This window comes from Cyprinus carpio, chromosome A5 (assembly GCF_018340385.1).
Source record: "Cyprinus carpio isolate SPL01 chromosome A5, ASM1834038v1, whole genome shotgun sequence".
Taxonomy (NCBI): Eukaryota; Metazoa; Chordata; class Actinopteri; order Cypriniformes; family Cyprinidae; genus Cyprinus; species Cyprinus carpio.
The window spans coordinates 30,637,269-30,649,325 of NC_056576.1; the positions used below are offsets into that span (position 1 = coordinate 30,637,269).

A 12,057-nucleotide genomic window follows, 5' to 3' on the forward strand; every position below is an offset into this window, starting at 1 on the left:
GTACATTGTTAAATTAAAAAAGTAACTATTGGCGAAATCCAGTCTGTAACCAGCAGTAGCAACCAAAAGTACAACAACATGGCTAACTGCCATCTTTAATTGCTGCTGTGTGTGTTTAGCTTTACACTCGCCTCAGCCACAGACGGCACACCCACAGACCACCCACAGTCCATTCACACGCCGTCTGATGCATATTGCACAAAACTGGCAAGTGCTGGCTGAAATTCCCGTTCCAATCAGATTGGCAATTGCAGTCTAATTGACTGACTTCATGCAATTTACAAATGTCATGATGCACAGGAGTCCAACAGGGAACACAGCCATGATTTTAAGACACCAGACTACCACAGTTAGCATCTCAGAGGAAGATCTAGCCACTGAACTTGACATAAGTGCATGGTTTGGGCCATCAGATCTTTAAAAGAAATTTTTTTGAGCAACTTAGTAAACAAGATGTACTTGAACATGCTTGTATTTTTAGCTTTTGTTCTCAGAGTTACAGTATATATTTTCATATTTGCATGACCTTAAACACATAAAAAAACAGACAATTTAAGTCTGATGATGTCTTCTGTCTAAGTAGGCGGATGTAAAGTGAACCAGAGTTTATTCTGATAATCATAAATCTTGTATTTTTTTTTTAACTTGCCATCAAATTTGCTTTATAATGTTCTTGAAAAAAGTCTCATGCTCAACAAGGATCCTTTTTAAAAAAAGAAAAAAAAGAAAGAAAAAAAAGCATATTATAATAATTTCTAAATTATCATGTGACACTAAAGACTGGAGCTGCTGAAAATTTAGCTTTGCCATCCCAAGAATAAATTACATTTTATCATTTTAAAATGGAAAACAGTTATTTCAAATTGTAATAATATTTCACAATATTGCTATTTTACTGTATTTTATTATCAAACAAATGGCTCCTTGGTGAGCAAAACAGACTTTTTTCAAAAAAATTCTTAATTATTTTAAACTTTTGACTGGTAGTTTAGATATCTGACATACTGACATATTTTTAACCATTATAAACAAATTATCATTGAAATCTAACTCAAGATGCTGCTATAAATGATTTTGTTTAGTAAATCTTGCTGAGAACACAGTTCACTGACTGATTCCATGCTGTTCCTTCATAAAGAGCTATGGAAACAGATGCTGGTGCAGAACACTGTAGCTCTGCCGTCAATCACCCTCCCGCTGACAGCTGGGTCTTCTGGAGCGCTGAACACTGTTCTCTGAAGAACCTGATTCAAGGTTTACTACATCATGTCAGCCTCACAAGCCTCAATCACAACATTGACATTTTGTGCAGTTTAAAGGAAGGATTGTAGGAATTACCAGACCACGTCCGTTACATAAACAGAGATCTGGGAAACACTGCAGATAAAAGAGAGCTATCGTGCCCTGCACATCACCTTTCGATTCACTTAATTCATTTGGTTTAGGGAAAAATAGCATGGACTAGCATTCTGAAGTTGTTCAGGACCACGGACAGCAGCAGGTCAAGACATTTGCCATACATTGTCCTGTTTTTATCTGCATTTTTGTAGTAAAAATAACGACTTAAAATAACAATGCCCAGGGTTTCTGTAGGTCTTAAAAAGGTCTTAAAAAATCTTAATTCAATGCAAGACATTTACATTTAGAGACCATATTATCATATTTTGTTCCATTCAATTTATTTTGCCCTAAAATTGTCTTAAAGTCTTACATTTACCTTCATAAACCTGCAGAAACACTGCAATCTGGATCTGATTGGCTGTCTTAGAATTTATGACACATTTACTTAGCCAAGCGTTTTTTTGGGGGAATAATTTCACTAAATATCATAACAATATACGCAAAACTATATTGCTTATGTGGCAATTAATGGCACCAGTGTAAGCTTTACTACATGTTAAAATAATTAAAACGGCAAAGATTGGATGGCAAAGTTTAGGGTCAGTAAGGTTGAATTTTTTAAAAGAAATTAATACTTTTATTCAACAAGGATAATTATTAAATTAATGACAGTGACAGTAAAGATATTTGCGTTGTTACAAAAAAAAATACTTTAAAAAAGTATCATGGTTTTCTCAAAAATGTTAAGCAGCATAGATGCCTTTAACATTATTAAGAAATGTTTCTTGAGCATTAAATTAGCAAATCACAGGAATAAATTACATTTAAAATATATATTCAAATAGAAAACAATATTTTATATTGTAATAATATTTTACAATATTACTGTTTTACTGTATTTTTGATCAAATGCAAATGCAGCCTTGGTGATCAGAAGAGACTTCTTTCAAAATCCTCCAAAAAAAACCCATATACAACATATAAGCTATCATGGTACTTTTTAGTAAATGAGCAACACTGATTTGATTTTGGCTTGATTGGTATTAGATTTGGGCTATACTGAAAACAACTAGTTTCCAACATATGATCAACCTTTCAGTTGACCTAAATCATCCGGCAAAAGCAGATTAAAGCTTTGACAGTTCAGGACCATGGACAGCATTGGATTCTGCAGTAATTCTAACATGTCTTGTACATCTGGCTCCTATTTGCTGTTCTTAAATTAATCTGACTATGTGTAGCATGTGTGGCTAACGTGATTCAAACGATCTGACCGTATCTAATATCACCAGAAGATCAATACAAAAAGTAATGTTTTATTGAATAAGTGTTGCAGGTGGTTTGATATGAGTGTTGGGCGAGTGTCAGGGGGGAATGTGTTGGTATTCGGTGATAAGCGCAGATCCGAGATATGCACGTCAGAGCACACTGGGGATTACAGGGGTTTATACATGCAGAAATACAGATAATGGGGTATTTGTAATCAGAGCAAAACCATCACACAAAAGCATTTGCCTTACCAGGACCTTGCCTGCTGGTTTATGTAGGGAGATTACGCCTGCTGACATCACTTCAGCACGGCTGTGACGTTAGCAGACACTTTGTGACTGAATCAAGTTTACAGCCTTTAACTATAATGTAATGATTTTGTTGTGAAACTGCACATATGATGGAGATGCACGTGCAAAGAGACGTCTGGTACATATTACCCATCATCCTAGGCAATCAACTGCATATTACTGAGTGTTAAAACACAATAGTGTGGTTACAAACCCTTGTTAGCTACTTACTGCCTACAAACATACAGACAGCATAACAGAAATGAAAACACAATTCAAAACGAAAATGTAGACTTGGTGAGCACATTCATAAACATAAAAAATCTTATAGACTCCAAACTTTTGAAGAGTATCATTGTACTAAGGCACTTCCAAACTGAACTGAGATGTTCAACAAAGGCAGCTGTAATGTAAAATATAACTGTGAATACCAATAAACTACAACAATGGTCATCCACTTTTTCAGCAGCCTTGGTTCTGGGTGTTTTTTTCCCCATTTATTTTTCCCATAGGGATTCTAAAAATGTCATAAGCTGTGAACCAAACCTAAAAGGTGAATCACATTAGAAACTTTGATTTCAATAAAAAAAATTACAAAATCAGACAAAAAGACAAAGGTAGTAGATTATATATATATATAGAGAGAGAGAGAGAGAGAGTTTTTGTTTACTGCAAATTTATACAAATATTTAATAGTTTGTGAATTGTATTATGTCATTCAGAGTGCTTTATGCGAGTGGGCGGAGCTCTTTTAGCATGATTTGATTTTTGAAAATCTCTGATTGGTAGAGATTTCTTTGCAGTATTATGGGTAATGTAGTTTTTCACCAGGAATTCTGCTGTTAAACAGTTGTTTAATAAACTTACTTGGGCTGATGGCTTCAACAGAAGCATATGTGATTGATTAACAACTTCACAGTATGTCTGTCTTTAAGAGTTATAGAGTTTGATGTCAGTACATGTGATTAAGTTCATGAATTGTGATAAGCAAAATTATAAGTAGCAGTCACTCCACTTTCATTCCCTAACACTCACATATTCTAATCAGGAATATTGTGAACACAGACAAATGGATTGGAAAGTTCCAGTGTTGTTGGACTTTGTGTCATCACCCTTGGAATACCGTTCAGTCAATCACATTCAAGAACCGGAACTATTATATAATAAAATCTAAATCACCTACAAGTAGACACCTGTCACCACGAAGTCATTTATCAGAATAATATTTCACTATTTCCTAAGTGCCAGGCCATTCGTCCTTCTGAACAGACACACGTGATGAGAATGTAACCATTCACTCATTCACCCCTCACAAAGGTGCCTTCCCAGATCCATTTCAGAGCACATATTGCTCATATTGTGTGTCACACAAGGACACATCTGCTCCAACCTTAACATGCACCACAGCCTTTTCAAACGACAGCCTCCATTAAAGAAAACCGCCCTCCCTTTCGCTGACCCCAATTCAACACACAATTCACCCATCGCCATTTTCCTAGGGCTCAGCCACCATCCCCCTGCCTCCGGCCCAACACTCCCCCTCCCATCAACTCAATTAAGGTTACCTGTCTGTGATCTGTTCTTTTTCTGTGGAACTGACAGCTCTGAAAGGGTCATCCTTATTAGCTCCAGATGTACAGGGGTCACTGGCTCACCAGGAGTGTTCGCTCTATGATGCAAGGCGAGGAATATGTCACATCAACAGTGGAACGAGACGAGGTCACCAACCTGTGTGCACATTACTGATATGTCATTGAAAACAACTCTGAGGAACACACTCTGTCCGTTCCATTATGTACATTTTGACCCTGTGGTTTGTGGCTGTGGGTGATTTATTTTAAATGACATGCCAAAAAAGGGTATCTGTTCCGTACAGTGCAGTGGCCCCAGGATGTTTTTGAACATTTTAAGGGATAGTTCACCCAAAATATGAAAATTGTCATCGTTTTCTCACTTCATGTTGCTACATTCAAATTATTAAATATGTTGAAAAATGTCGGTAACCAAACAGTTTTGCTTTCAATATAATGACAAAAAAAAAAGTCAGTTGGAACTAAAACTGTTTGTACCAACATTCTTTGAAAATATCTTCAGAACAAAGTAAGTCATACAGGTTTGAAATGATGACAGAATTTTTGGGTGAACTATCCCTGCAAGGCACACTTGTTGAATGTATGGATACCATATGTATGAATGTCACAAAAAAAAGGCTGACCAAATGACACTTTTCAAACAAAGTATGTTTTCTCATCTCTGGATTATTTTTGCATTTGTCAAGATCTTGATGTGACACATGCTGCTGAAACAGAAATGAAGCATTAAACTAGATAAATGGACACTTTAATTGAACCCCCAGGCAGCAAATTAACATGCTACTTTTTAATGAAATTATATTCATTCTCATTATTTGTTTTGCCTGTGGTGTCACTCTTATTAGTCAGTATTTTAATATTTAAAAGTGTAACATTAAGTTTTATTTGACTAACATATCACACCTCGAACTTTGGGCACTAAATACAACTTTCCAACTGAGAATGCAAAGCCAAAATAAAGCATTTATTTAGAACAAAGATGCTGCCCTGACATCCTCTGAAGATGAAATTGGGGGTTGATCTAACAGCATTTTAATTTTTGTTGTTTGTTTGTTTGCTGCGCTACTCCTCCGAACACTCCATCACTTCATGACAGCTAAATTTAGGGTTGTACTGACTATCAGACTGAGTCACACAGATACAAAAAAAAAAAAAAAAAAAAGATCTACATTTAGAAAAATCAGTGGGAACCATACCACGTACATTTTTAACGCATGGGTCAAACCCCCTGGGCGCTTAATTTTTCCCCTCTGTATTTTCACATGCTGTTTTTCTTTTACATGCATTTTGTGTTGTCTTTTTTCAAACTTATATCTGTAAATAGCTGTATTTTGTGTCAATGTTGTTTTTCTACTCTTTCTTCCACCTATTATGTCTTGCATGCACACATCTCTCTCTGCATGGCTTGGCTGCATGCTGTAAATTGTTCTTGATGGAGTGTAGCTTCCTATTCCCAGATACAAAAAGGTAAGTTACTCTTTATGCTCTATTTTCCCACTTTCCAAGCAAATTACCTCTGTCTCTCCAATCGAAACTCCATTGATTCACTCCAGTAACACTGAAAAAAACTTACTAGCTGTAAGGTACTCTCTGAAATGTGAAAGAAAAGACTACAGTATTAGAACCATTATAACATCCTTATATGTTTTTTTTTTTAAGTTGTATTATTTTTTACATGACAGGATCATACAAATCTCTCAACTGGTTACTTTTTTAGTAGAAATACTTGGATCAAAATATTACAAGTATAGCTAAAATCTAGCCATTTGTATGCAACTGCAGTATTTTTTCAGTCTCCTTTATGCGTGTTCCCTGTGTGTCATACCTCTATCTGTCCTGAGACTCCCTGTGACACAGCTGGTATCATTTTGTTCCTTACTGTTGGCCTCTTTTCTTTTTGTTGGCTCACTCATTGACAAGTCAGATTATCTTCAATTAAGATAAAGTGCTTACCCATGGGCAGATGTAAGCATAATGTTTAATAATGGCCTTTTATTAAGTATTTATGATGAATGGATACATTTATCTCAGGCTAGTTCATTTCTGTTACCATGTAACAGTACATTTCTGTCTTGAATGGTAATTTTTCATTCTGAAGACCATGCATAGTAAGAGACTGCAGAGACTCTATCATTTGTTCTCATGTGGGTGGGTGGGTGTTTATATTCATATTGTCTTCAGTACAGAGTGGATCCCAGAGTTGTCTGTGGCCATGTCTCACCCCCATACATACATTCATGACTTAAGAATGAGATGAACCCATTGGTCACTTTCACGTTTGTGTGGGTATTAATTTATCTTCGTGTCTGACATGGAGCATAACAGCAGCCTCTAGACAACTATAAATCAAGTAGAAAGAGAATGAAAGAGCTGCCATGTTGCATTTAACATAAGCTAACCCTCACAGCTATTCAGCTGCCTTGATCAGGAACTCGGCTGCGTCTTTAAATCAACATTCAGTCTTTCAATGGCTTATTCAGACTATTTCTAAGACATCTACAGTTTGGTTGGGTCTGATTCATGATCTGAAAAATTCTAACAGGTGCTGGACCAAGCAAAATGATGCTAAGGACAGGTGGGTAGTTACCAGTAGAGATAATTTATTTGACTGATAATGGAAAAATATTTTTACTCATATTCATGCTTTTTAAATTTTTCAACTGATCAAAAAAAAAATACTTTTTCAGTACATTTTAAAGTCATGTATTGACATATCTCTATTACTTCAGTCTTCAGTGCTACATGAAATCATTTTAATATGCTGATTTGGTTCTTAGGAAACATTTATTATCACAGCTGAAAATAGTTGTGCTAGTTAATATTTTTGTTGAAACCATTAAACCTTTTTCAGTATTCTTTGATGAACAGAAGGCTCAAAGGAACAGCATTTAAATAAATTATACTCAAAATAAAAAAATTCTTTTACAAAAAAATAAATCAAAAAAAAAAAATGCATACAAAAAGAAAAAGATAGTAGTGTGGATTACCCATTAGATAAAGGAAAAAAAAAATCTAGATCTTAAATGCAAAACAACTTTGCCTAAATATAATTGCAAAAAACAACAATGTATGTTATGTATATGGATTCTTAATAATATTATAATAAATTATTATTAAGATTTGTTTTTATTATTATTATTACTGGTAGTATTTGATGCATGTTTTTATTGTTGTATAATGATCAGTTATTTGTTAAAATTTTATATATATATATATATATATATATATATATATATATATATATATATATATATATATATATATATATATATTAAAAATTTCTTTTGCATATTGTTAATCAGACAAAAAAAAAAAATTAAGAAATAAAAAATGGCCCAAGATTCTGGGTAGACTCCAGCATCCCTACAACCCTACATAGGACAGGCGGTTTGGAAAATATATGTATTAGATGGTATCTGTCATATCATAACCGACACTCAATATGTCACTCTCACTCCCTCCCACCCTGTGTTTTTCAAGCCCACCTCCACCCTGTACTAATGTTTATCTGTAATGCTTTATGGCTATGTACTGTGTGGCTCAATGGCGTTTGGAGCGTGTACAGCTCTCACCCATTGAGAGTCATCTGTGCTGGAACCTCCATCTGCTCTTGTGAAACACACTTGATTTCGACCAGCCCTTTTCTTTTACAGAATCTCGCCCCTTTCATTTTTAAGTGCAGACCATCTCCAACAGGATGTTTATCCAGAAGAATAAAGAGATATAATTTGGCAGATGAAACAGATCTGACTAGTTAGCCGTTGATGGGGAGATGGGAAGGGAAATGCCGTACTTGGTAGCGTGGCAGCAGTAAGTAAAGCACTATGAATGATTGGGTGCGCACACAGCTTTCACGCGCACTCGCTGATGCATGCCGCCCATCTCCTTTCACACTGGTCATTTCTCCTGCTTCTCCATAATTATGATCAACCATCCATTCACCGGCAACACTGCAATCGGGCGCCCAATAACACATTTATTGTTAGCTGTGTTCTCAGGAGACCTCTGCTTCTCTGTTTTATGCTTATCCAGAATAGTCAAGGTCAGCTAGGACATTACAAATGCACGGTAAGGTTACGCCCACTCGCCCCCTCCAATCAACTTCCAGTTACCAGACAGACCTTTGATGAGGAGTGTAGTTCCTCTGTATTTAACACATCCTTCAATATCCTATGAGAATGGGGTGCATCAGCATGCACCATATTAAATCACACAGCGGCTGTTTTTCTTTATTGATCTGCTTGGAGCAGTAGGACCACAGTTCACTAGTCACCATATGTCACGCAGCCCTGAAACGGAAGACAAATTCTCAATTACACCCGAGTGCCTGGCTCAACACTGAGCGAAGATAACTCAGTTGTTACTATCAAATGCGTATATACACCTCGAGTGTTTGCCTTATTGAAGCGGTTTAGCTGTATTGGAATTGGATTTATGGCAGTGGGGAGATGGGAAATCATATACATATGTTGAAAGCGATGTTCAGTTTTGTGCTTGCCCTTATTTTCATGAATGGTTGTGTCAGTGCTCTTCTATAGTGAAGTGGACCTCAGTGGCTGTTTCAGTCTGCAGCACCTTCAAAGAGACCGACCATCTGCAGTCTCTGCACGCACGCACACACAAACATATTCACAAACACAATCACATAGAGCCGAGTAGACCTGTGGATTTTTGAAAACTGCTTTGTAGCTATGATGAGACCTGCGTGCACGGGTCGTCCTGTTATGGGCCAACAGCAGGAGCAAATAACTTGAAGAGAAGGATGAATTGTGGCATTTTTTCATTGATAAAATGAAAATGTTTTATTAAATATGTTTTACGGTTGACATCCCAATCAATGTAAATCCAGGCTGTGTCTGAATTCCTATACTTCTTTTATTATATACCAATTGTGGGCAGTATGGCAAAAATATCATATCAGTTTTTTTTTTTTTTTTCAGGAAAGTCACAATTTTGTCACGATTCTTTTTCATGTTGGTTTTACTATTTTGCAAGTTGTCTGAGCAGTACAGCCAAACTAATTTCCCTATTTTAAAACAATATAAAATAACAAAATATCAAATAAAAAAGAATGGCAGACATTTAGGCCAAAGTGAGCGAAGATTAAAAAAAAAAAAAAGCAATGCTTTATTTTTCAGGTACAGTAGGTGTATTTAACAGTAGCATTCAATAAATTGAATGAACAAATATGAAAATAAAACAATTCACAAATATATAAACTTACACAATACATACAGTATAAATTACACAATGATTCTTACTAAAGCAACTATATTAAAGTTCTTCTGTCAAGAGCAGTGAGCGATTTTTCTCTGTGTTTTGTTGCTTAATTAACATTAAAGGGATTGTTCACCCAGAAATGAAAATGATGTCATCATTTACTCACTCTCAAGTTATTTTAAACCTCAATGAGTTTCTGTCTTCTGTTGAACATAAAAGTTGTTTTTTTTTTTTTTTTTTTTTTTTTTGAAGAATCTGGGTAATCATACAGTTGCTGGTCCCTAGAAATATCTTATTTTGTGTTCAGCTCAAGACAGAAATTAATACAGATTTGGGACAACATGAGAGTGAATAAATAATGATTTAATTTTCATTTTTGGTGAACTTTCCCTTTAATGACAAGCAGCAGCATGTTTAGAACAATAAGTGTGTTTTCCCTTTAACACCTGCACGCATCTAATATCACAGCCTAATATACAGGCACACATCCGTTTTTCTCTCAACTGTTTATTTTCACTTTAGACATAACAAGTTGTGTTTATATGTACACCTTGTGGGTTTTTTGACAGTATTAGCACAATCAGATGGAAAAGATAACTTGGTCCAGTAATCAGGCGCTGTTTGACAAGCTTTTTTATTGTGCATGCTCAGAAAAAGCACATATCAGAACAGCACACAAATTAAATGTTTAATTGGCAAGGTTATACAGCACATGCAAATAATATACTCTTGTGATTGTGAATAAGTGCAGTGTCCCGTGAGTGTAACTCTAGCGATGAGTTAACATTTGATGTGAATGTATGTCGCATTGTACAGTATATTGAGACACCAGAACTGCAACTCAGAATGTGCACTATAGCACGATTGCTTCAAAAGCAGATCGTGTAGACATTTTAATCGTCAACGATCAAAAATCATAATATCACACACCCCTAGTATGTACTGAATTATATAAACACCATACCTCTCATGCACTGATGAAGTGCGTTCTGTAAGAATACATTTCTGGACATTTTACACTGTAAGAAAAAAGTACAAAAAACTTCTGGGATGCAAAAGTGTGCCTTTATTACCTCAAAGGAGAATGTTAGTTCCTTAGAGTAGTAATGTGTATCCTTAAGGTACTACCACAAACTGTAAATAAGGTACTGCCCCAAAGCAAGCTGTTGTACCCTTTTAGGGACAGATTTTACTGAGAGTGTACAATTGCCTTGTTGACTTTTTTTTTTTTTTTTTTAACAAAATGTATTTAACATTCTTTTTAAAAAATTTTTAGGTTGTCATACACTCAAAAAAAGAAAAAAAGGTACAAAAGCTGTCACGGGGTGGTACCTTTTTATATGGTAAAAATATGTACTAAATCGATATTTTTGGTACTAATATGTACCACCCCAGTGACAGCTTTCATACTTTTTTTTCCTGAGAGTATACAAACTCCCTTGTAATGTTCTGGGAACGTTAGTTTATGGTTATAACGTTCCTTATGCACTTGGGCTTCAGTCTTTCCCCAGTTTGACACTAAACAAAATGTTTCCCATCAGACCCAAATAAATTAAACTTGCTCTCATCACTGAAGTGAACTTTGGGCCAGTTTTTCGCTGTCCACATGACATGCTCCTCAGCAAAGGTGAATCTAGCTTTTTGATTATTTTTGCTGATAAGAGGCTTGGTCACTGCAGAATGTGTGCTTTCAGTCCGACTTCTCTTAAATGTGCTGAAACAGATCCTTACCCTGTTGAGCACTAAACTTGCGAGCAATTCCAGCTGCAGTAATGAACCAATTCCCCAATTAGAGTCTCCACGTTATTCTGCCTTTTCTTGCATTTGTTTTACGTGGACAACCAGCCTTTTTGAGGGACTTGAATGAATTAGTGTCATTGTAAAGCTGCAATATTCAAAGAATTACAGATTTGGAACAAAAAACTTCTTGTGCAGTGGGTGAAAGGGTCATCCCTTTGGCCTTCATCTGGACAACCTTCTGTCAGAGGGCTTCAGTCACCTTAGACCGGCCTGCCATCTTGCAATCTCAGTGAAAATTAGAGGAATGTTGGCAGTTAAATAGGGTTTGTCATCAGGGTTTGAAATTCACTTTTTCACTCACCAGCCAATTTGGCTACTAAATTTAAGTTATCGGCCACTGATAACTTCTACTAGCCAAAAAAATACCCCACAAAAACAAACCAAATTAACTACATCACAGCTTCATATATAAATATATGTATTATAAAATCTGCATTTCATATTATTCCAGGGTATCTGCAGGATTTTAATTTAAGAGAAATTTAAGACACAGATAAAATTAATACCATAAATACAGTTCAGTTACAGGTTTTCACACAAGCAGA

The 12,057-nt window shown here is 35.7% G+C and overlaps 1 protein-coding gene across 2 annotated transcripts in view; it reads left to right on the top strand.

Annotated features, from left to right (window-relative positions):
• Nucleotides 1–12,057, top strand: part of LOC109066876 (double C2-like domain-containing protein beta) — a 79,694-nt gene that overhangs the window by 34,924 nt on the left and 32,713 nt on the right. Inside the window, exon 3 of one of the 2 annotated variants that reach the window (XM_042756866.1) lies at nucleotides 5,936–5,959. The exons of the other annotated variant lie outside the window; for it this stretch is intronic. Coding sequence (XP_042612800.1) covers nucleotides 5,936–5,959 — 24 coding nt within the window. The remainder of the gene's footprint in view (nucleotides 1–5,935; nucleotides 5,960–12,057) is intronic. 2 annotated transcript variants of the gene reach the window in all.